Raw genomic sequence first — 21,030 nt, forward strand, 5'->3', positions numbered from 1 at the left:
TGCACTCAGCCTGGGCGACAGAAGCTGTCTCAATTAAAAAAAGCATTCCACAGAATAATAACTTCCCCTTTAGTCTAACAAAGTAGTAGTACTAAGTAAGGATATTAATCTCCCCCATTTTTTCTGTCTTCCATCCACTTATTCCTAAAATAGCAGGCATCAACATCGGGAAAACTCATTAGAAATGCAAATTATTGGGCTCCAACCTAGACCTAGTGAATCCTAAACCCAGGGTTGGGCACCGGGGCAATGTTTTAACACAAGCTCTCCGACTGATTCTGATGTACACTTACTTAAGCTTGAGAATCCACTGGGAAAATACTGGAACAGACTTGGTATTCTGTTTTGGGAGGGGATCAAATATCACCTGTATTACTAATAAAGATATTGGAACATGTGGTTTACTAGGCAAGTGGAATTCCTGTTTTGCCCCTTTTTTTTTTCCAAAGGGCTGACTTTTTATAATTGAAAGAAATGAGGGCCAAGTACGGGGACTCACACCTGTAATCCCAACACTTTGAGAGGCCAAGGCAGGGAATCACTTGAGCCCAGGAGTTCAAGACCAGCCTGTGCAACATGACCAAACCCCGTCTCTACTAAAAATACAAAAATTAGCCAGGCATGGTGGGGCGCCCCTGTGGGCCAGCTACTCTGGAGTCTGAGATGGGAGGATCTCTTGAGCCCAGGAGGTCAAGGCTGCAGTGAACGGTGCTTGTGTCACTGCACTCCAGCCTGAGCAACAGAGACTGATTCAAAAAAAAAAAGGGGGGGGGGGAGCTTATTACTTGAAAGAATGGTATAGACGTCTGATCACCTGAATCTACCATCCACAGTGTTTTGCGGTTGTGTGGCAAACCTTCACCTTTTTGAGGCTGTTCCTCGTCTGTAAAATTAGCATGATATGTATCTCACAGGGTTTTTTTTTTTTTCTTTTTGATGGAGTCTCGCTGTCGCCCAGGCTGGACTGCAGTGACACAATCTCGGCTTACTGAAAGCTCTGCCTCCCAGGTTCACACCATTCTTCTGCCTCAGCCTCCCGAGTAGCTGGGACTACAGGCGCCCGCCACCGCGCGCGGCTAATTTTTTGTGTTTTTAGTAGAGACGGGGTTTCTCCATGTTGGTCAGGCTGGTCTCCAACTCCTGACCTCAGGTGATCTGCCCGCCTCGGTCTCCCAAAGTGCTGGGACAAGGTGTGGTTTAGCAGTCCTACAAAGAATGAATTTGGCCGGGCGCGGTGGCTCACGCCTGTAATTACAGCACTTTGGGCGGCCGAGGCGGGTGGATCACGAGATCAGGAGATCGAGATCATCCTGGCTATCACGCTGAAAACCCGTCTCTACTAAAAAAAAAAAAAAAAAATATATATATATATATATATATATACACACACACACACACACACACAAAATTAGCCGTGCGTGGTGGCGGGCGCCTGTAGTCCCAGCTACTCGGGAGGCTGAGGCAGGAAAATGGCATGAACCCGGGAGGCGGAGCTTGCAGTGAGCCAAGATCGCGCCACTGCACTCCAGCCTGGGTGACAGAGCGAGACTCCGCCTCAAAAATCAAAAAGAATGAATTCAGGCCCTTACCATTCAAAATGTAGTCCACAGAGCAGTGGGATCACCATCACATGGGAAATAGCTAAATGCAGATCTCAGGCCCCACCCAAACCTACTGAATCAATCTGCATATGAGAAGATCCCCAGATTATTACTGGAAAAAAGTTTAAGATGCACGTTTGGGCCAAAGGCAACTGAAATGGGGGTAAGCTCGGATGATGTGAGGATCCAGAGTAAACATGTAAGGCACTCCCTATTCGCTGCCTCGTTTGCACCTACAAGACCAGTAACTGGGAAAGGTGTCTTTTGAACTAAGCACCATCTGGAGCAAGGTGGAGGAAGAGAGGGTTTTGGGACTCTTTCTTGTCAAAGAGGTTTAAGTAATTAGTTTTGTCTATTATACTAGAGATAAGTTAAGGTTCCACACACCAAAAGCTCACCTACTCCAGGGTCTTCATACCCGACAGACAATGGTGATAATCTTTCTCCGTGTCCCTCCAACTTCTGCTACAAAGTAAGATCCTTGCTCACTCCAAAAGCCCTTAGCCTAGTGTTAGAGTCACAGTGAATGAAAATAGCTTAAACCATGGCTAACTGACCCCTTAAATAAAACAAAGCAACATATGCATAACAATAATTTGAATCCAGCACCAGAAACACCCCTAGGACCTTACATTACCTCCAACCACTGCTCCTTTCGCGCCCTAAACTCCTGAGGTCCCGCCCCCGACCGTGGGCTAAGGTCCGGCCCCCGTATTTCCGGGCGAGGGGTGGCCAAGTGATTGTCGCCTATAACAATCAGGCCCTGCTCTCACCCACTGGCTAAAACCTGAAAGCGACAGTTGAATACACCAATGGGACCCTGGAAGAGTCTAAGCGACAGCCAAAATCACCACTCAATGTCAGCTAAGTGTGAATAAGGCGGGACTTTAAGTACGGAAGCTGCCCCGGGACATGAGGAAAGGAACAAGGGAAAGACCCGGTGAAGGGGCAGAACAGGCAGGTGAGAGCCTAGGATCCCTCAGTAATCTGAAGCTTGGTGGGGACAAGGGATTTCAGGGCTAGAAAGGGTGCAGAAGCCTGAAGTAGAAAGAGACGGGATTTTGGTCCGGGGTGGAGAAAGCGAATGCATTGAAAAGGGCCAAGGCCCAGGATAACGTAGACATTTAAAGGGGCAGATGCCGCGAAGAGACATTCAAAAGGATACAGATGTCCAAGATAGAGCAGACACTTGAGGAGACCAGCTCAGCAAACGGAAGACACTTAAAGCGGTAGGTTCTCAAGAGAGAAGGAGTTTTTAAGACTAGAGTTAAGCTTAGAAGACATTTAAAAGGGCATGGGTTGGGATTGGGGAACACGTTTATTAAAGAGGCAGGAATAAAGGAGTCGCTTGTCAAGGATCTGGTTAGAGAAGACTAGGGTCTTCCTCTAAAGAGGAACGTGCACGCCTGCTCTCCCCCATTGTCCTTTCTGGCTTCTCCAGGTTCCCTCGACCCAGGATCCCCTGTTCCCAGGCTATGGCCCCCAGTGCCCTGTAGACCTGGCGGGCCGCCTGTGCTTGCGACCCCTATTTGGGGGTCTGGGTGGCTACTGGAGGGCCTTGCAGAGGGGCAGAGAAGGCAGGACCATGACATCTAGGGCCTCTGAACTTTCCCCGGGGCGCAGCGTGACGGCTGGCATCATCATTGTTGGAGATGAGATCCTTAAGGTGTGTCTGGGACAGAAAAGGGGGGAGGGCGCCGCGTTCTCTTGTCCTTAAGGGCCTGCTGCACATCCCTCCATGGAGGGAAATGAGACAGGGTGGGAGCCTCCTTGCTGCAGTAGGATCCTGGAGTGGATCCAGCATACTGAAGGAAAATTAACCCTCATTCTTTGAATTACTCTACTGAAAAACTTGTAGCAAAGTCCCTACAATTTTTCAACCTGAGAGCTGATTGAAGAAAAATAAAAATAAAAAGGTCATTGCAATTTACCAAGCAGTATGGTAGAGGGCAGAGGGGCTACACAACAATGACAGGAAGCGCCTTGAGTAGAGGAGGTACAGGTGTATGTATTGTATATTTAAGAGTTTTACTCAGCCTTTTTGGAAATGACTCAAGGATGACAAGGGTTTTTTTTTTTGTTTTTTGTTTTTTGTTTTTTGTTTTTGAGACGAAGTCTCGCTCTGCCGCCCAGGCTGGAGTGCAGTGGCCGGATCTCAGCTCACTGCAAGCTCCGCCTCCTGGGTTCACGCCATTCTCCTGCCTCAGCCTCCCGAGTAGTTGGGACTACAGGCGCCCGCCACTGCGCCCGGCTAGTTTTTTTTTGTATTTTTTAGTAGAGACGGGGTTTCACCGTGTTAGCCAGGATGGTCTCGATCTCCTGACCTCGTGATCCGCCCGTCTCGGCCTCCCAAAGTGCTGGGATTACAGGCTTGAGCCACCGCGCCCGGCGACAAGGGTTTTTTTATTTTTGAGACAGGATTTTGCTCTGTCAGCTAGGCTGGAATGCAGTGGCACAGTCACAGCTTACTGAAGCCTCCATTTCCAGGCTCAAGCAGTCCTCCTGCCTCAGCCTCTGAAGTTGCTGTGACTACAGGTGTTAGCTACCACACCTGGCTAATTTATTTTTATTTTTTTGCAGAAACAGGGTCTCACTGTGTTGCCCAGGCTGGTCTCAAACTCCTGGGCTCAAGTGATCCTCCCACACCTCGTCCTCCCAAAGTGCTGGGATTATAGGCATGAACCGCCGAGCTTGGCCAAATGTCAAGTTTTAATAGTAATCTTTTTTAATATTCTTTGTAAATTTGTCTTTTTTTTTTTTTTTTTAAGATAGCGTCTCACTCTGTTGCCCAGGCTGGAGTGCATTGGTGGAATCTCAGCTGACTGCACCTCTACCTCTCGTGTTCAAGCAGTTCTCATGCCTCAGCCACCCAAGTAGTTGGGATGACAGGCATGAGCTACTGCACTCAGCCTTAATAGACCCTTTTTTTTTTTTTTTTTTTTTAATTTTTGGTAGGGATGGACAGGGTTTCGCCATGGCTGGTCTTGAACTCCTGACCTCAAGTGATCGACCCACCTCAGCCTCCCAAAATGTTGGGATTACAGGCGTGAGCCACCGCACCCAGCCCTGACCCCCTATTTTTATTTTTGTATGTGTGTATATGTGTGTGAGACAGAGTTTCGCTCCTGTTGCTGAGGCTGGAGTGCAAATGGTTGCTCACTGCAACCTCTGCCTCCTAGGTTCAAGCAGTTCTCTCACCTCAGCCTCCCAAGTAGCTGAGATTACAGGCACCTGCCACCACGCCTGTCTAATTTTTGTATTTTTAGTAGAGACGGGATTTCACCATTTTGGCCAGGGTGATGACCCTTATATTTTAAGTGCCTACTAGAGCCTGGCAGTGTGCTATACATCACATATATGTGATTTTACTAATCTTCACAACAACCCTACGAAGTTGGCACTTTTTTTCTTTTTTAAAATTTTATTTTTCTGTGTGTGTTTGTTTTATAAACGGGGTTCTCACAATGTTAAACAGCCCAGCCTCAAGCAATTCTCCCACCTCAGCCTCCCAAAGTGATGGGTTTACAGGCATAAGCCATCTTGCCCAGCCTTTTTTTTTTTTTTTTTTTTTTTTTTTTTTTTTTTTTTTTTTTGAGACAAAATCTCACTGTCACCCAGGCTAGAGCTAATTTTTTGTATTTTTGTGTAGAGACAGGGTTTCACCATGTTGCCCAGGCTGGTCTCGAACTCCTAGGCTCAAGCAGTCCTCCCACCTCAGCCTCCCAAAATGCTGGGATTACAGGCATGAGCCACCACACCTGGTCAGCAAAAAAGCCCAATTAATGATTAAACTGAGGGTCAGAGAGGTTGAGAAACCTGCCCAGGGTTACATACCTAGGAAGTTGTAGAGATGGGATTCCAGCCTAATGCCTGATAATCTCTTACTCCAAAACACAAACCCTTTTTTTTTCTTTGGTGACAGGGTCCCTGTCACCCAGGCTGGAATACAGTGGCACGATCTCGGCTCACTGCAGTCTCTGCCTTCCGGGCTCAAGCAGTCCACCCACTTCAGCCTCCCAAGTAGCTGGGACTACAGGCATGTGCCACCACGCCCGGCTAGTTTTTATATTTCTCTGTAGAGATGGGGTTTTACCATATTGTGCCAGTTGGTCTTGAACTTCTGAGCTCAAGCAAGCCACCCCGCTTAGCCTCCCAAAGGTCTGGAATTACAGGCATGAGCCATCACGCCCGGCCATCAGAACACAAACCCTTAACCACTAAACCCATTGTAGACAATTAGAGGGAGATGGGGCTGGAAAAGAAGATAGGGTGTACGCCACAGACAGCCCCAAATACTCTGCAAAGGAATTTGAACTTTATTCTGTATACATTTGGAAACAACAAATGGCTTTTAAGTCCAAGAGTGATGCAATCACAGTGACGCATTAATAAAGGTTACTGAGGAGACAGAGCAGAGCACTGTGGCTGGAGGCTGGAAGCCTGGCCAGGAAGCTGTTGCCATTGTCCAGGTGAAAGGTGCTAAGGACCTGCTTGGTGGCAGTGGGGACAGAAAGAAGAAAGCAGGCCAGGCGTGGTGGCTCCCACCTGTAATTCCAGCACTTTGGGAGGCTGAGGCGGGAGGATCACTTGAGACCAAGAATTCAACACCAGCCTGGGCAACATGGCAAGACCCCATTTCCACAAAAAAAAATTAAAATGAGCTGAGCATGGTGGCACGCACCTGTAGTCTCAGCTACTCGGAAGGCTGAGGTGGCCCTTGAGCCCAGGAGGTTGAGGCTGCAGTGAGTTGTGATTGAGCCACTATACTCCAGCCTGGGTGACAGAGACCCAGCTTTAAAAACAAACAAATGGATTTTCCCACTCTTGTGTCCAGTCCAGGCCTCTCAGCAGCCTGAGGTGGTGTCCTTCAAAGAGCAGAGCACTGCATCATCAGGTGGATGCAGCCATCATCTCCAACCCCCTGCCCTTCATCCCTACAGTACTGACGGCCTCATCCTCCCCTTCAACCCCCAGGGACACACTCAGGACACCAACACCTTCTTTCTGTGCCGGACACTGCGCTCCCTAGGGGTCCAGGTTTGCCGAGTCTCAGTTGTACCTGATGAGGTAGCCACCATTGCAGCTGAGGTCACCTCTTTCTCCAACCGCTTCACCCATGTCCTCACAGCAGGGGGCATCGGCCCCACTCATGATGATGTGACCTTTGAGGCAGTGGCACGGGCCTTTGGGGATGAGCTGAAGCCACACCCTGAGCTGGAAGCAGCCACCAAAGCCCTAGGAGGGGAAGGCTGGGAGAAGCTGTCATTGGTGCCCTCCTCTGCCCGCCTGCATTACGGCACAGATCCTCGCACTGGTCATCCCTTCAGATTCCCACTGGTCTCCGTCCGAAATGTCTACCTCTTCCCAGGCATTCCAGAGCTGCTGCAGCGGGTGCTGGAGGGGCTGAAGGGACTGTTCCAAAACCCAGCTGTTCAGTTCCACTCAAAGGAGCTGTATGTGGCTGCTGATGAAGCCTCCATTGCCCCCATTCTGGCTGAGGCCCAGGCCCACTTTGGACGTAGGCTTGGCCTGGGTTCCTACCCTGACTGGGGCAGCAACTACTATCAGGTGAAGCTGACTCTAGACTCAGAGGAAGAAGGACCCCTGGAGGAATGCCTGGCCTACCTGACTGCCCGTTTGCCCCAGGGATCGCTGGTCCCCTACATGCCCAACGCCGTGGAGCAGGCCAGTGAGGCTGTATACAAACTCGCTGAATCAGGTAGGGACCTTATGGAGGAGGGGCAGTATGCCCAAAGCCATTGGTGCCACCCCAGATCTCAGTAATGCAGGGGCTGTTGGGTGCTTCCTGCAAATCCCAGGGAGGGCAGAAGATAGCTTCTGTTAATTCATTATTCTTCCAATAAACGTTGATTGAGTACCTACTTTCATCAGCACTGTGCTAGGTGTTGGGAATATAGCCCAAAAGAATAATGTATGCCCTGCTCTTGTGGACGAGTGTTTTAACAAGAAAGATGGACATTAAACAGGTGATCCTGCATGGGGTGATGAAGGGAGTGATCTCCCACAGCAGGGAGATCAGCCTTGATCTGGGGTCAGAGAAGGCAAAGTGACATAAACTGAGCGATAAGGAGGATTTGGTCTAGTAGGTGGGCAAGAGCCAATAGTATGAATGATGGCCTGCAAGGAAGCAGCATGGGGTTTAGGGGAATGGAAGGAAGCCCACACCCCACGCCCCCTGCTACGGAGGAATGACACTGAGGCTACCGTGAGGTGTGGCTGGGTGGCAGATGGCAGGTCAGGGGCCAACTCTGCAGGGCCTAGTGAGCAGCATGAAGGAGTTTGGACTTTATCCTCAGACAATTGGGAAGATATCGAAGGGTTTAAGCAAGGGCAGCATGCCTTCACTCCCCTTTGATAGCCATATGTGTCCATCTGATGCCCTCTTCCCTGCCTGCTTGGCAGGGTCTTCTCTGGGGGAAAAGGTGGCAGGTGCCCTACAGACCATTGAGACCGCCCTGGCTCAGTACAGCCTCACCCAGCTCTGTGTGGGCTTCAACGGGGGCAAAGACTGCACCGCCCTCCTGCACCTCTTCCATGCAGCTGTGCAGAGGTGAGCCTGCCCCCTGGGAGACAAGACCCCTGATCTGTTTCTCCAGTTCCACATCCCAGAAAGCAAGGGGAGAGGGAGTGTATAGGTGGAGTTCAAGGGGGAGATAGTCTTGGTGACCTCTCAGTTCCATTCTCCCACCATATTGAGCATATGATATGTGCCTGGCCTTGTGTATGGATGTGCAGGCCACTATCCCTGACCACAGGGAGGTCACAGTCCACTGGGGAGATGGGAGATTTACATACCTGAACCAGGGATGCGTGTTTAGATTTGAGAGGTGAAAGGTCAGAGTGGGCTTCCCAGAGGAAGTGGGTCTAATGGATGGAAAGGACAAGGAAAAGGGAGAAGGGGTGGGAGTCTGTTCCAGGGGCCAAAGAGAACAGTGAGCTGTTTCAGGAGAGCCATTTCCCTGTCCATGCTGGCAAGCCTGTGGATTCTTCCCCCTCCGCAGGAAATTACCTGATGTTCCAAACCCCCTCCAGATCCTGTATATCCGCAGCATCTCCCCTTTCCCTGAGCTGGAACAATTTCTACAGGATACTATCAAGAGGTACTAGGGGCCTGGAGGTTTGGGCTCCAAGAGAAGCTTGACAGAGCTCACTCCCGACCCCTACTTCTGTTTCTTCCTAAGGTATAATCTGCAGATGTTGGAAGCTGAGGGCAGCATGAAGCAGGCCCTGGGTGAACTGCAGGCACGGCACCCCCAGCTGGAGGCTGTCCTGATGGGCACCCGCCGGACTGACCCCTACTCCTGTAGCCTCTGCCCTTTCAGCCCCACTGACCCAGGCTGGCCTGTGTTCATGCGCATCAACCCACTGCTGGTAATGGGGAAGAGGGTTGATCGCCTTCAGTCTCACGTGCCCCATCAGTCACTGCACCCTAGCTCACTTGTAGTAGTGGGGAGGCTAGAGCCTGGAACCTGGATGAAGGGGCCTCATCATCCAAGTGAGGCAGTGCTATCTGTTCATTCATCCTTTTGACCAATATTTATTGAGCCCAAATTCAATAGCAGGCATTGTGCTTCCTACTGTGGACAGAATAGTGACTTAGACCTGTACTGTCTAATATAGCCACTAATTATTTATTTATACTTAAATTTTAATTAATTAGAATGAAATACTTATGACTAAAAACCACTGAATTATATACTTTAAAAGGATGAATTTGACAGCATGTGGATACCTCAATTTTTCAAATTAAGTACAATTAAAAATTCAGTTCTGGCTGGGCGCGTGGCTTATGCCTGTAATCTCAGCACTTTGAGAGGCCAAGGTGGGCGGATCACTTGAGGCCAGGAGTTCGAGACAGCCTGGCCAACATGGTGAAACCCCATCTCTACTAAAAATACAAAAAATTAGCCAGCCGTGGCCAGGTGCGGTGGCTCACACATATAATCCCAGCACTTTGGGAGGCCGAGGCAGGCGGATCACGAGGTCAGGAGATCGAGACCATCTTGGCTAACAGGGTGAAACCCCATCTCTACTAAAAATAGAAAACATTAGTTGTGCGTGGTGGCGGGCACCTGTAGTCCCAGCTACTCAGGAGACTGAGGCAGGAGAATGGCGTGAACCTGGGAGGCAGAGCTTGCAGTGAGCTGAGGTCGCACCACTGCACTCCAGCCTGGGCAACAGAGCAAGACTCTGTCTCAAAAAAAAAAAAAAAAAAGCCAGGCATAGTGGCATGCACCTGTAGTCCTAGCTACTCGGGAGGCTAAGGCAGGAGAATTGCTTGAACCTAGGAGGTGGAGGTTGCAGTGAGCTGAGATCGCACCACTGCACTCCAGCCTGGGCAACAGAGCAAGACTCTCTATCTCAAAAAAAAAAAAAAAAAAAAAAAAAATGCAGGCCGGGCATAGTGGCTCACACCTGTAATCCCTGCACTTTGGGAGGCTGAGGCAGGTGGATCGCCTGAGGTCAGGAGATCGAGACCAGCCTGACCAAGATGATGAAACCCCGTCTCTACTAAAAATACAAAAATTAGCGGGACATGGTGGCAGGCACCTGTAATCCCAGCTACTTAGGAGGCTGAGGTAGGAGAATCACTTGAGCCTGGGAGGCAGAGATTGCAATGAGCCTAGATGGCACCACTATACTCTAGCCTAGGCAACAGAGTGAGACTCCGTCCAAAAAAAAATACAGTACTTTAGTATTTGTACTAGCCACATTTCAAATGACCACCATATTAGACAGTAGAGATATAGAACATTTCCATCACCACAGAAAGTTCTGGCCAGGCATAGTGGCTCACACCTGTAATTCCAGCACTTTGGGAGGCCAAGGTGGGCTGATCAATGCCTGTAGTCCCAGCTACTCAGGCTGAGGCAGGAAGATCGCTTGAGCCAGGGAAGTCAAGGCTGCAGTGAGCCATGATCATGCCAGTGCACTCCAGCCTGGGCAACAGAAAAGACCTTCTCTTAAAAAAAAAAAAAATCGGGCGGGGCATGGTGGCTCACGCCTGTAATCCCAGCACTTTGGGAGGCCGAGGCAGGCGGATCATGAAGTCAGGAGATCGAGACCATCCTGGCTAACATGGTGAAACCCCGTCTCTACTAAAAATACAAAAAATTAACCAGGCGTGGTGGCTGGCGTCTGTAGTCCCAGCTACTCAGGAGGCTGAGGCAGGAGAATGGCATGAACCCGGGAGGCAGAGGTTGCAGTGAGCCGAGATCGCGCCACTGCACCCCAGCCTGGGCGACAGAGCAAAACTCCGTCTCAAAAAATAAATAGACAGACATGGTCTCTGCCTGTCCTCCTGGAGCTCCACCCTTGCAGTAGAGGGTGGTTCAGGAATGGAAAGCAGAGAGTGGAGAAGATGAAGTCCTTATCTTTCTCTTTGCATACATAGAGCAAGCTATACCAGAGAATCAGATAGCAAGCCCTCCTTCAGAGGCCAAGGGAGCAGAAGAGCCATCGATGGGCCCCTTCCCAGGACAGCAGGGGTAGAAGTGGGAGAGGGGAGCATTTGTGACTATTCTATTACTCTGACCTCCCAGGACTGGACCTACAGAGACATCTGGGACTTTCTGCGTCAGTTGTTTGTCCCATACTGTATCCTGTATGACCGAGGGTAAGGGTATTAGGGGAAGGGAATGGGTAAGGGAGTTTTTAGGGTGCTGGAATAGGGAGGGCCAGTAGGATTGCACACCCTACCACATACTTGCCCTCTACCCTCCCTGCTCCAGATACACATCACTGGGGAGTCGGGAGAATACCGTGCGGAACCCGGCTTTGAAGTGCCTGAGCCCAGGAGGACACCCCACATACCGTCCAGCCTACCTACTGGAGAACGAAGAAGAGGAGCGAAACTCCCGCACATGACCTCCCACCCTAGGAGGGAGGGAAGGACACTGTTCTAGGGTATAACCTGGCAATAAACCATGCCTGTCACTGTGCCTGTTGCTCTAGCTGTGTCTTCCTGCTCCAGAGGATGGGAGAAGCAGAATTGGGTCAAATGCTGCCAGCTCTGACTGGCTGTGTTCACTTTAAGGGGCAGGGCAGAACAGGCTGGAAAGGAGCTCTCACTGATGGTTCTCAATGTCAGCCTCAGCAGGAGCCCACCAGAGGGCAGAAGCAGGAGTTGTGCCAACCACTGGGAAAAGGGCAATCAGGCAGGGCAATACCCTGGCTGGAAGAGGGGAAGCTGCCTTGGCCTAGTTGTGGAGGATGAAAGATGGAGTGGCCAGGCCTTCCCTCCCACTAACCCCACCCTCCCATCCCTGTCTAGAGGGGCTGACTCAGCCTGTTCCCAGGCCTAGAACCTTCCCTTTGCTAAACCCTGGATCCTTTGTCTCTGTAGTCATGAGGCTGAAGGGGGTGGGGACAGTGTTGATAAAAGGCACTAGAGGCAGCTCCCACACCCTTCCTCAGAACTGCTGCCCACATGCAGCCCCGGACACAGCCCCTAGCCCAAACCCTACCTTTCTTCCTCGGAGGGGCCCCTCAAGACACTGGGCTGCGGGTGCCTGTCATTAAGATGGGCACAGGGTGGGAGGGCTTCCAGCGGACCCTGAAGGAAGTCGCCTACATCCTCCTCTGCTGCTGGTGTATCAAGGAACTGCTGGATTAATGGTGGCAGGGAACTGCCTCCTCTCCCCACCAGCACCATGGCTGGCATCGCTCAGGTGGGCAGGATAGAGTAAACAGGAGGCATAGCTGCAGCTTCTGTGGCAGAGCTTGCCTCAGCTTCTCATTCTCTTCTTTAGCCCCCAGCCCAATTGCCATCAAGACTCCTGGGGCCAGCTGTGCTTGACCAAGGATGGGCCATAAACAATGAGTAAAGAGTGAAGTGTGGATCCTGCTTTGAGCTGTGTCATCTGGCGGACCTGCCTCATCTCTGAGCCTCCTCCATTCCCAACCCCTGCCTCTGGGGAACCTCTGGTGGGCAGGAGCTTGGACTGATCTGGCTAGGACCCCAGTAAGATTGTGGCAAGACCTGGCACTCCTCCAAGCTTGGCACAGTGGGCCCACCAGCTCAGATGGTTGATCTTACTATACTCTCATAGTACCAAGAATGGACTGTCTCCTAAGATAACTGAGAATCACTGAATTATAAATATAATCCACAGGCTTTGAGGCCCAAGATTCTAAATGTCTAAAGGGGAATCAGGAAAAGTCAGCACTAGAAGGGTCTGAGAGCCAGGGTGCAGACCAGGGAGGGAAGGAGCTTGTCCTGAATAGAACCAAGATTGAAAGCCAGGTTCCTGAGTGGGGAGGGTGGAAGACAGTCCAGGTTCCTCTCAATCTGTGGGTAAGGAGGGGACCCAGCTTGAGTAGGGTCTTCATCTGTGAGGCCAAGGGTGTATGGAAACCCAGAGGACCCAGCCCTTTCCCAAATAGAAGACCTGCCCAGGCAGCTTCCTGCTTCTGAGGATCTTGGGGAAAGCACTAAGCTGAGGCTAGTCCCCAGCTCCTGAAGGAAGTGGAACCGCATGAGCTACAAGAGCTCCCAGCTCACATACAAAGCTACAAGAGAAAGGCACCTGTGTGGCCACATGGGTCCCCCAGGCTTATCATGGCACAGCCCTATCAGGACATAAGCAGCTAGATTGAGCAGAATTGGCTCTTGACTTCCTCTTGCTAGCCACAGCTGGCATTTTCCAGGAGTTGCTCCGGTGGTGGAGGCGCATCAGCCACGTGCGTCATCCTGCTCATGGGGCGCTTATGCTTACTGATGCGCCCACCCACAGCCCCCGCACCTCAGAGCCAGCCATGGGACTGCTCAGTATTTCCCTGGGATCCCCACCCAGCATTCTCTGTCCCCTCTTAGGGCTCAGTTTTCATCCCCCAGCCCTTTGTCACTTGGGGCACTGGCCTGGAGATTACGGTAGATAGGGCCCTCTTCCTCCCTGCCTGGGACCAGCTCTTCCTCAGCCTTCTTGTTAGTTAACTCTTGGTTTTTTTTTTGTTTTTTTTTTCTAGGTTCTTTTTGTAAAGGTGATATATGCCCACAGTAAAGAACTTTAGGCCAGGCTGGGTATGATGGCTCACACCTGTAATCCCAGCACTTTGGGAAGCAGAGGCGGGCAGATCACCTGAGGTCAGGAGTTCTAGACCAGCCTGGCCAACATGGTGAAACCGCATCTCTACTAAAAATAATCAGCTGGGCAAGGTGGTGAGTGCCTGTAATCCCAGCTACTTGGGAGGCTGAGGCAGGAGAATCACTTGAACCCGGGAGGCAGAGGTTGCAGTGAGCCAAGATCATGCCACTGCCCTCCAACCTAGGGGACAAGAGTGAAACTCCATCTCAAAAAAAAAAAGACAGGGCTGGGTGCGGTGGCTCCCAGCACTTGAGGAGGCTGAGGCGGGTGGATCACTTGAGGTCAGGAGTTTGAGACCGGCCTGGCCAGCATGGTGAAACCCCATCTCTACTAAAAATACAAAAAAAAAAAAAAAAAAAAAAAAAAAATTAGCCAGACGTGAGGGCGCATGCCTGTAGTCCCAGCTACCCGGGAGGCTGAGGCAGGAGAATGACTTGAATCCGGAAGGTGGAGGTTGCAGTGAGCCAAGATTGCACCAGTGCACTCCAGCCTGGGTGACAGAGCAAGACTTCGTCTTAAAAAAAAAAAAAAAAAAGAACTCTAATAGTTAAAAGTCTCCTGGTCTATCCCCCAGTCCCTTAGTGCTGCCCCTGGAGGCAACCATGGTTACCAGTTTCTTGGAGAACATTCCAGTCTATGCATAGACTGCATCTTCATTCATTCTACAAATATTGAGTTTTTCAGTGTATACTTATATCAGTGTGGGACTTTGGATACAGCAGTGAACAAAACAGATCCTTGTACTTGTGAAGCTTACATTTTAGGGGGCGGACAGGACAAACTAGAAACATTTTTTAAAGTATGTATATGTTATTAGATGATAGGCACTATAGGAAAAAAAAAAGTGGAAATCGAGCTGGTGTTGGGAATGGGTCATAGAGAGCCTAAGAATTTGAGCTTTTATGCTGAGTGAAATGAGGAACTATTGCAGGATGTTGAGCATGAAATGAGTTTTTTTTACTTAAAAGGCGCAAGCTGGCTGCTGTGTTGAGAACAGACTTCAGGGGAGCAAAGGTAGAATACGAGTGACCTATTAGGAGGTAATGGCACAATATAGGCCAGACACGTTGGTGGTCTCAGACCAGGTTTATAGCAAAAGCAGTAGTGAGGGGTGGCTGGATTCTGGATATATTACTCTTCCTAGTTAGTTAACATACTCTCCACATTGTTCTGCACTTTGCTTCTTTTCCTTTGATAAACCTTGGACAGGATTCAGGATCCCATATCAACACATGGAGAACTTGTCCATTCTTTTTTACAGCAGCCTAGTCTCTACAGTACTCCAACTTGAGCTTATTTCTTATCCCTGGCAGGTCAGTGCATCTTTTTTTTTTTTTTTTTTGAAACAGATTCTTACTCTGGCACCCAGGCTGGAGTTCAATGGTGCAACCTCAGCTCACTGCAACCTCCGTCTCCGGGTTCAAGTGATTTTCCTATGTCAGCCTCCTGAGTAGCTGGGATTACAGGAGTACACCACCATGTCCTGCTAATTTCAATTTTTTTTTTTTTTTTTTTTTTTTTGAGATGGAGTCTTGCTCTGTCACCCAGGCTGGAGTGCAGGGGCACGATCTCAGCTCACTGCAAGCTCCGCCTCCCAGGTTCACGCCATTCTCCTGCCTCAGCCTCCTGAGTAGCTGGGACTACAGGTGCCCACCCCCACGCCTGGCTAATTTTTTGTATTTTTAGTAGAGATGGGGTTTCACCGTGTTAGCTAGGATGGTCTTGATCTCCTGACCTCCTGATCTACCCACCTCGGCCTCCCAGAGTGCTGGGACTACAGGCGTGAGCCACCATGCCCAGCCAATTTCGATATTTTTAGTAGAGACAGGGTTTCACCATGTTGGCCAGGCTGGTCTCGAACTCCTGACTTCAAGTGATCCTCCCACCTTGGCCTCCCAGTGTGCTGGGATTACAAGCATGAGCCACCGTGCCCAGCCTCAGTGCATCCCTTTAGGCATCCACAAAATGCAGCTTAGTGCTCTTGGCTGGTCCATTGAGAGGATCTTCCCTGGTCCCAGTGATGGGAGTAGTCAGAATTTACCTTCCCATGAATCTGGGGCTCCTTCTTCCCCCTCAGAGCCTGTACCCTATTTGGCCAGCTCCAGCCCTTCCTTCCCCGACTCAGGCCCTGGCCTACTGCCTTCTTTTCCTTTCTTAGGCCTCACTCCCCCCAAGCGGGGCAGTGCCTGGAGGTGGATCCTGGAGTCTGAGGTCTGAGCTCAAGGGCCTTTGCCAGGGGAGGGGAAGTCTGGCAGAGACCACTGGGGAAGTGGTGGGTAGAGGAAGGCGGAGTCCAGGGCTGTGGCCTGTGGTGAGATGGCTGATAGAGAGCAGCAGGGGGAGTGAGACTGCCAGTGGCCCAAGGAGAATGTGAGTGGGAAAGAGGGCTTTGACAGTGTAAAGACTGGAGAATAACAGAAACCTCAGATACCATTCAGAGAGCCCTTTTCACAATACAGAGTGCTTTGGGCGCCACAGAAGTCCACTTCAGCAATTATCCCATGTTAACATGAAGGAAATAGGCCCAAGAGGTGAAATGATTCACCCAAGGACATACACAGCACACTGCAGTAAAGGAGTCATTTAGCAAACCCAGATTTTCAGATCACCAACTCACTGCTTCTCCTAATGAGCCTGCCTTCCTCTTCTGAGCTGCTGTTGCATGGAGATGGTGGCCAAAGTGGCCTGGAGGCAGGGCCATGCAAGCAAAAGCATGGAGGGTACCACCACCCCACTCTGCACCCACTCCATGCCACTTCCCACCTCAGCCCTAAGCTCCCTGTTCTCAGCCCATTTGGAGGTTTCAGCCTCAGCCCTTTCACCTAATCCACACAGGCCAAGAGATCTTTCCTGGCCCATGGCTGCCCACTCTGTGGCTGTTCCCCCACAAGTATCTCTCCCCAACTAGGGCAACTCAGGTTTTGAGTGTCCAAACTACTCCCTCAGGAACTCAAGTGGAGTGAGGTGGGAGGGAGGTGAAGGAGACAGGGTACAAGATATTAGGTTGGTGCAAAAGTAATTGCGGTCTTTGCCATTAAAACCTCGCATACCCCTTGGTGCCCTGGTGCCCTCTAATGGTCACAGGGGGTGGGGGAATGGGTGGAGTAGGAATGGAGACAAGAGGGACCAGATGGATGTGACCCCCAAGTACAAGAGCAAGAGGAGAAGCCTGATATCCAGGATTCCCAGCGGATTACTTCGGATACAGGACCCTCGTTGGCATGCGAGAAACAGGTGGAGAAGAGGGATCACGGCCCAAGGGTCTGAGAAGCGGCAGGCAATAAACTGGATATCACAGCAATAATCTGGCGGTGGGGAGGCGTGGGTGGGTGGGGGTGTCCCACGTTTTCCCAACACCACCAACAGGCCGGCAGAAAGGGGGATGTGGCAATCATTTCACTGACAGAGCCAGAGCGCAGGCCTACCCCCAAGGGCATAGGCTTTTTTTGTTTTGTTTTGTTTTCTGAGACGGAGTTTCGCTCTTGTTGCCCAGACTGGAGTGCAATGGCGCGATCTTGGCTCATGGCGACCTCCGCCCCCCCAGGTTCAAGCAATTCTCCTGCTTCAGCCTCCCCAGTAGCTCGGATTACAGGCGTGTGCCACCACGACTGGCTAATTTTTGTATTTTTACTAGAGACGGGGTTTCACCATGTTGGTCAAGCTGGTCTCCAACTCCTGACCTCAGGTGTTCCACCCGTCTCTGCCTCCCGAAGTGCTGAGATTACAGGCGAGAGCCACCGCGCCCGGCATGGGCATAGGCTCTTACTTACATCCTATTTACATCTCTCTTGCATGTGAGTTATTTTCCCCCACCCACTTTCTCAGTTACTCTCAGACTCTAGGGTGTTCGCCAGCCTTGGAGCGTACCCGTTCCTCTAGCCATTCTCCAGCCTCAGTTCCTTTCCATCATTCGCCCTCAGCCTTTCGCCTACCCCAGCTTCAAAGAAGCGACCATACCTCCTAGCTGGCTGGGTTCGAGGAGCCGGGGACCTGCGCCTCCTGGTGGCTGATCGGAGAGAGGCTGAGTGCAGAGGGGTTCTCTCGCCTTCTCTGGGACGTGGAGTTTTGGAAAATGTTCCCCTGAGCTTCCTGAAGCTAAATTTACCTCCCCCGGCTTTGGGGGGCGCAGAGATCCCGGCGGCGATTAGCGCTGCGCGGCAGCCGGCTCCAACCCAGAGGCCCGGAATAGGCGCGGAGTTATAAATAGTGCCACCCGCAGGTGTTGGGGGGAGTCGGCAGGAGGGGGGTACCCCTGGCGGCCACGGCCCCTTCAGGTGGGTTGGGCGGTCGCGGTGGGAGCGCTGGGGGGCGGGGGGCGTGGGGGTCTGCGGTCTGAGCGCCCCCAGCGGTTTCCTGGGCGGCGGGTTTTTCGAGGGAAGCGGAGGCAGTCGAGGATGGGGGGGAGCAGCGGGGAAGAGGTGGGCGCCGGGCGCAGGCTGACACTCCGCTTGCAGCTCAGTTCCCCACATTCCGAAACAGTCCCCCAGACCCACTCACGCAGGACCCCGCCCAGGCAAAGCCTCGCCTATCTCGCCACCTGAAGGCCTCTTTCCCTCAGGTTCCGCAAGCATCTAACTTCTATGCTTCTACCCTTTGGCGCACATGGCCCAGTCAGTCCGGGCACCTGGCCCTCACTCCGAGTCGCTGTCCCCAGCCCCAGGTATTCAGTCCTCCCACTCGGGGCTTTCATCCCTCTCTTAGGGTAAACACTTCCTTCTCTGAGTATTTCTCCAACTCGTGCTACTCTCCCCAAATATTAAGGTCTAGCTGGTCACCTAAAAATTCAAGTCTTAACGTGAGGATCTGGGACGCTCCCCTATCCCCAGGCGGCCCCTGCAGGCCCCTCACTTGCCCTCCAGCTCCCAGTTCCAGTCTGGGCCTGGTGGCGGGGCGGGGGCGGCCGGCCCCTGGGGCCTAGCAGGGGCTTCAAGGGAGGGGGCGGGGTCTCCAGTCAGCGTTTCTCTACCGCCGCTGTTTCGGTCGTTTGGCGTGGTTAGGGGTTGGGGTAAGAGGGAATTTCAAGTAGGGGTTCCCCACTCCGATTTCTGAGTAAGGAGGGGAGCTATTTGCACCAGGAGAAAAAAAGAGACATGGGAGGGTGGGCGTCACTGAGGAACTAACTGAGGGTTCCAGGACTATTGGGAATGAGGTGGGGAGTGGCAATCTAGCCGCAGAAAGATCAGTCATGTTCAGCCAGACGTAGAACGCGACCCTCAGGGGGGAAGTTGAGCGAGGCAAGCCTGAGGCACTGGGCACCTTCCGAGTTTCTGTACCCAAAGGCTGGTGCCAGGGAGCCCGCCCTGATATTGCCTCTGGAAGCCCTGGCCCTGCCCTTCCCGGGCCACGTTCCCACCCCCTGTCCCCCGCCCCCTTTCTTTGGCTATCCCCTTTCCTCCCCAAAGCAGCCCCCTCTCCATTTCACTTGTGGCACTGCCGCCTAGCTCCTAGCACAGCCCTTCGCCAGGCCTGCACTACCCGGACGGCTGGAGTAGGACGGGGAAAACCCCGGCCTGGACCCCACCGGCTCCCGGCCCCTCCGGACCAGAATCTGTCCGGCGGGGCTGAGAAGAAAACCCGGAGCAGTGACCGGCCTCGGGACCCAAGGGGGTCAGGGACGCTAGGAAAACCCGGAGCGGATTACTCGAGCCAGAGCGCCCCATGCCTGCAGCTACCTCCTCCTTCCTATAGCCCCCCTAATTCTCCAGTGAGATAATGTCTGGGGTGGGGGGCTGTTTGGTTTGGCCTGAGCCCTCAGGGGCGCCTCACACTTTCCGCCCCTGGCTGGGGCGCAGGGCAGCGGCCCCGAGGCTGAGTCACGGCCCGGCGCGGAGAGGGAGAGAGGGAGAAAGAGGGAGGGAGGGACCTGGACTCCGCCCCTCATGCGCGGGGATCCCGGGTCAGCCCGGGTGAGGGCCAGGGCCCCCCTGGCGCCGCCCATTGTGGTCCAACAGGTTGAGCTGGTGTCCCGAGGAGCCACCTGCTGGAAAGGGAGGGAGGCCCCCTGCGGAGGGGGGTTGGGAGGGGAAAGCGAGTCCGACCCGGTTCGGCCTGGCTTGTCGCGGGGGAGCCAAACCTGGCCCTAGGTAGCCTGATGTGATTCCGTTTGACACTAGTGGGAGGGGCCCTTTGGGGTACGCAGCTCCGCAGGCTCAGTCGGAAACATCCTTCACCCGCTACCTTTCTCAGTTGGGGGGCTCCCAAGTATTTATACCGGTCCTCCCCAAAACCTACACATACCACACATCCCAAAACATCCAGGCACCCCTCGCCACCTGGGTTTCTGAGCGAATCCATGTCAAGATATCCCTCCTCGGTGGAGACTCAGTTTCTCCACTTAGGGAACCCGCGGGATGGAGTTGGGGAGCAAAAGCGTGAGCGCGCCCCCTCCCCCTTCGCAGACTGGGCCCCTCCCCTCCGACAATGCCAAGGCCGCAGCGGGCACTGGCGACAGCACAGAGGCTGCTTGCCCGGGGCGCCCTTCCCTCCCCGCGGGGCACCGTCACGCGTGGGGAGGGACGCAGGGCGCCCGCAGGCTCAACTCCCCGGCTCCCTCCGAGAGGGGGTGGGGCGTAGGGGCCGGAGCTGAAGGCCTGGTGGCTCCCCCTCCCCCTCCCTTGTAGGTCCCTGACCTGATTATAGCCCCTCACGGGACCCCCTCCCTCAAGACGCTAAGTCCCCAATTCACTCCCACCCAGCCTATCCCTAACCTCTCATACCCTTCCCTCCTGAGGTCCTGACCCTGCAGAAGCCCCTCTTGGAGGAGAGGGAGCCCCTGTAGGGGGTGCTTGGTTCCCTGGCCGCTGCGGACACTGCCCCCTCCCCCCTCCTCTCCAGGTTCCAGGCCAGCCCCTCGGCTCCGCCCCCTCCCTGGACGAAAGCAAGGCGAGACCCACTGGAGATGAGCGGGTATTCAGGCCAATGGGCGGACAGGGCGGTGGCGTGCAGGGGGCGGGCAGAGCAGCGGCAAAGGGCTGGATGGGGGCCTGGGGCGGAGTTTGAGTTAAGGTGGACTGGGAGAGATAGGGGCAGGAGAAACGGGGGGAGAGAGGGACCGCGGCAGGTGAAGGGAGACAGAGAGAAGGAAAGAAGGAGGGAAAGGAGGAGGGTGGAAAAGGCTAGGAGAGCTAAGTAAGAGTTTGGAGGAAGGGGGCAAAAAAGGAGGGAGGGACCCATCTGCGCTCTGCAGGGACTGGCTGGACGAAGGGGTTGAAGTTTATGTCCTTATTGGGCGGAGGGAGGGGGACCTGGGGGGGCGGGTGAAAAACCAGGAAGTGACAGAGGGTGTTGCTAAGTGTTGGGGGGGGAGTTTGGGGGGTGGCAGG

At 52.9% G+C, this 21,030-nt stretch overlaps 3 protein-coding genes across 8 annotated transcripts in view; 2 read left to right on the forward strand and 1 right to left on the reverse strand.

Annotated features, from left to right (window-relative positions):
* LOC126933430 (pygopus homolog 2) overlaps positions 1–21,030 on the reverse strand; it is an 88,858-nt gene that overhangs the window by 60,147 nt on the left and 7,681 nt on the right. The gene's annotated exons all lie outside the window — the stretch shown is intronic.
* FLAD1 (flavin adenine dinucleotide synthetase 1) lies at positions 2,328–11,563 on the forward strand. 6 transcript variants are annotated; one of them, XM_050754515.1, is made up of 8 exons: positions 2,455–2,562; positions 3,043–3,267; positions 6,576–7,320; positions 8,025–8,172; positions 8,624–8,722; positions 8,804–8,993; positions 11,165–11,238; positions 11,354–11,563. In XM_050754515.1, exons 2-8 carry the CDS (start codon positions 3,187–3,189, stop codon positions 11,487–11,489), a joined length of 1,473 nt encoding a protein of 490 aa, XP_050610472.1. In that variant the 5' UTR covers positions 2,455–2,562; positions 3,043–3,186; the 3' UTR covers positions 11,490–11,563. The 6 variants fall into 6 exon arrangements, 4 of the variants coding, with proteins under 4 accessions (XP_050610472.1, XP_050610466.1, XP_050610481.1 ...); XM_050754509.1 differs by having other exon boundaries at positions 2,473–2,830; XM_050754524.1 differs by lacking the exon at positions 8,624–8,722 and having other exon boundaries at positions 2,473–2,830.
* Positions 11,790–12,917, forward strand: LENEP (lens epithelial protein). Its single transcript, XM_050756589.1, has one exon. The coding sequence runs from the start codon at positions 12,052–12,054 to the stop codon at positions 12,235–12,237; it is 186 nt and encodes a 61-aa protein (XP_050612546.1). The 5' UTR covers positions 11,790–12,051; the 3' UTR covers positions 12,238–12,917.

This window comes from Macaca thibetana, chromosome 1 (assembly GCF_024542745.1).
Source record: "Macaca thibetana thibetana isolate TM-01 chromosome 1, ASM2454274v1, whole genome shotgun sequence".
In the NCBI taxonomy this organism is placed as follows: Eukaryota; Metazoa; Chordata; class Mammalia; order Primates; family Cercopithecidae; genus Macaca; species Macaca thibetana.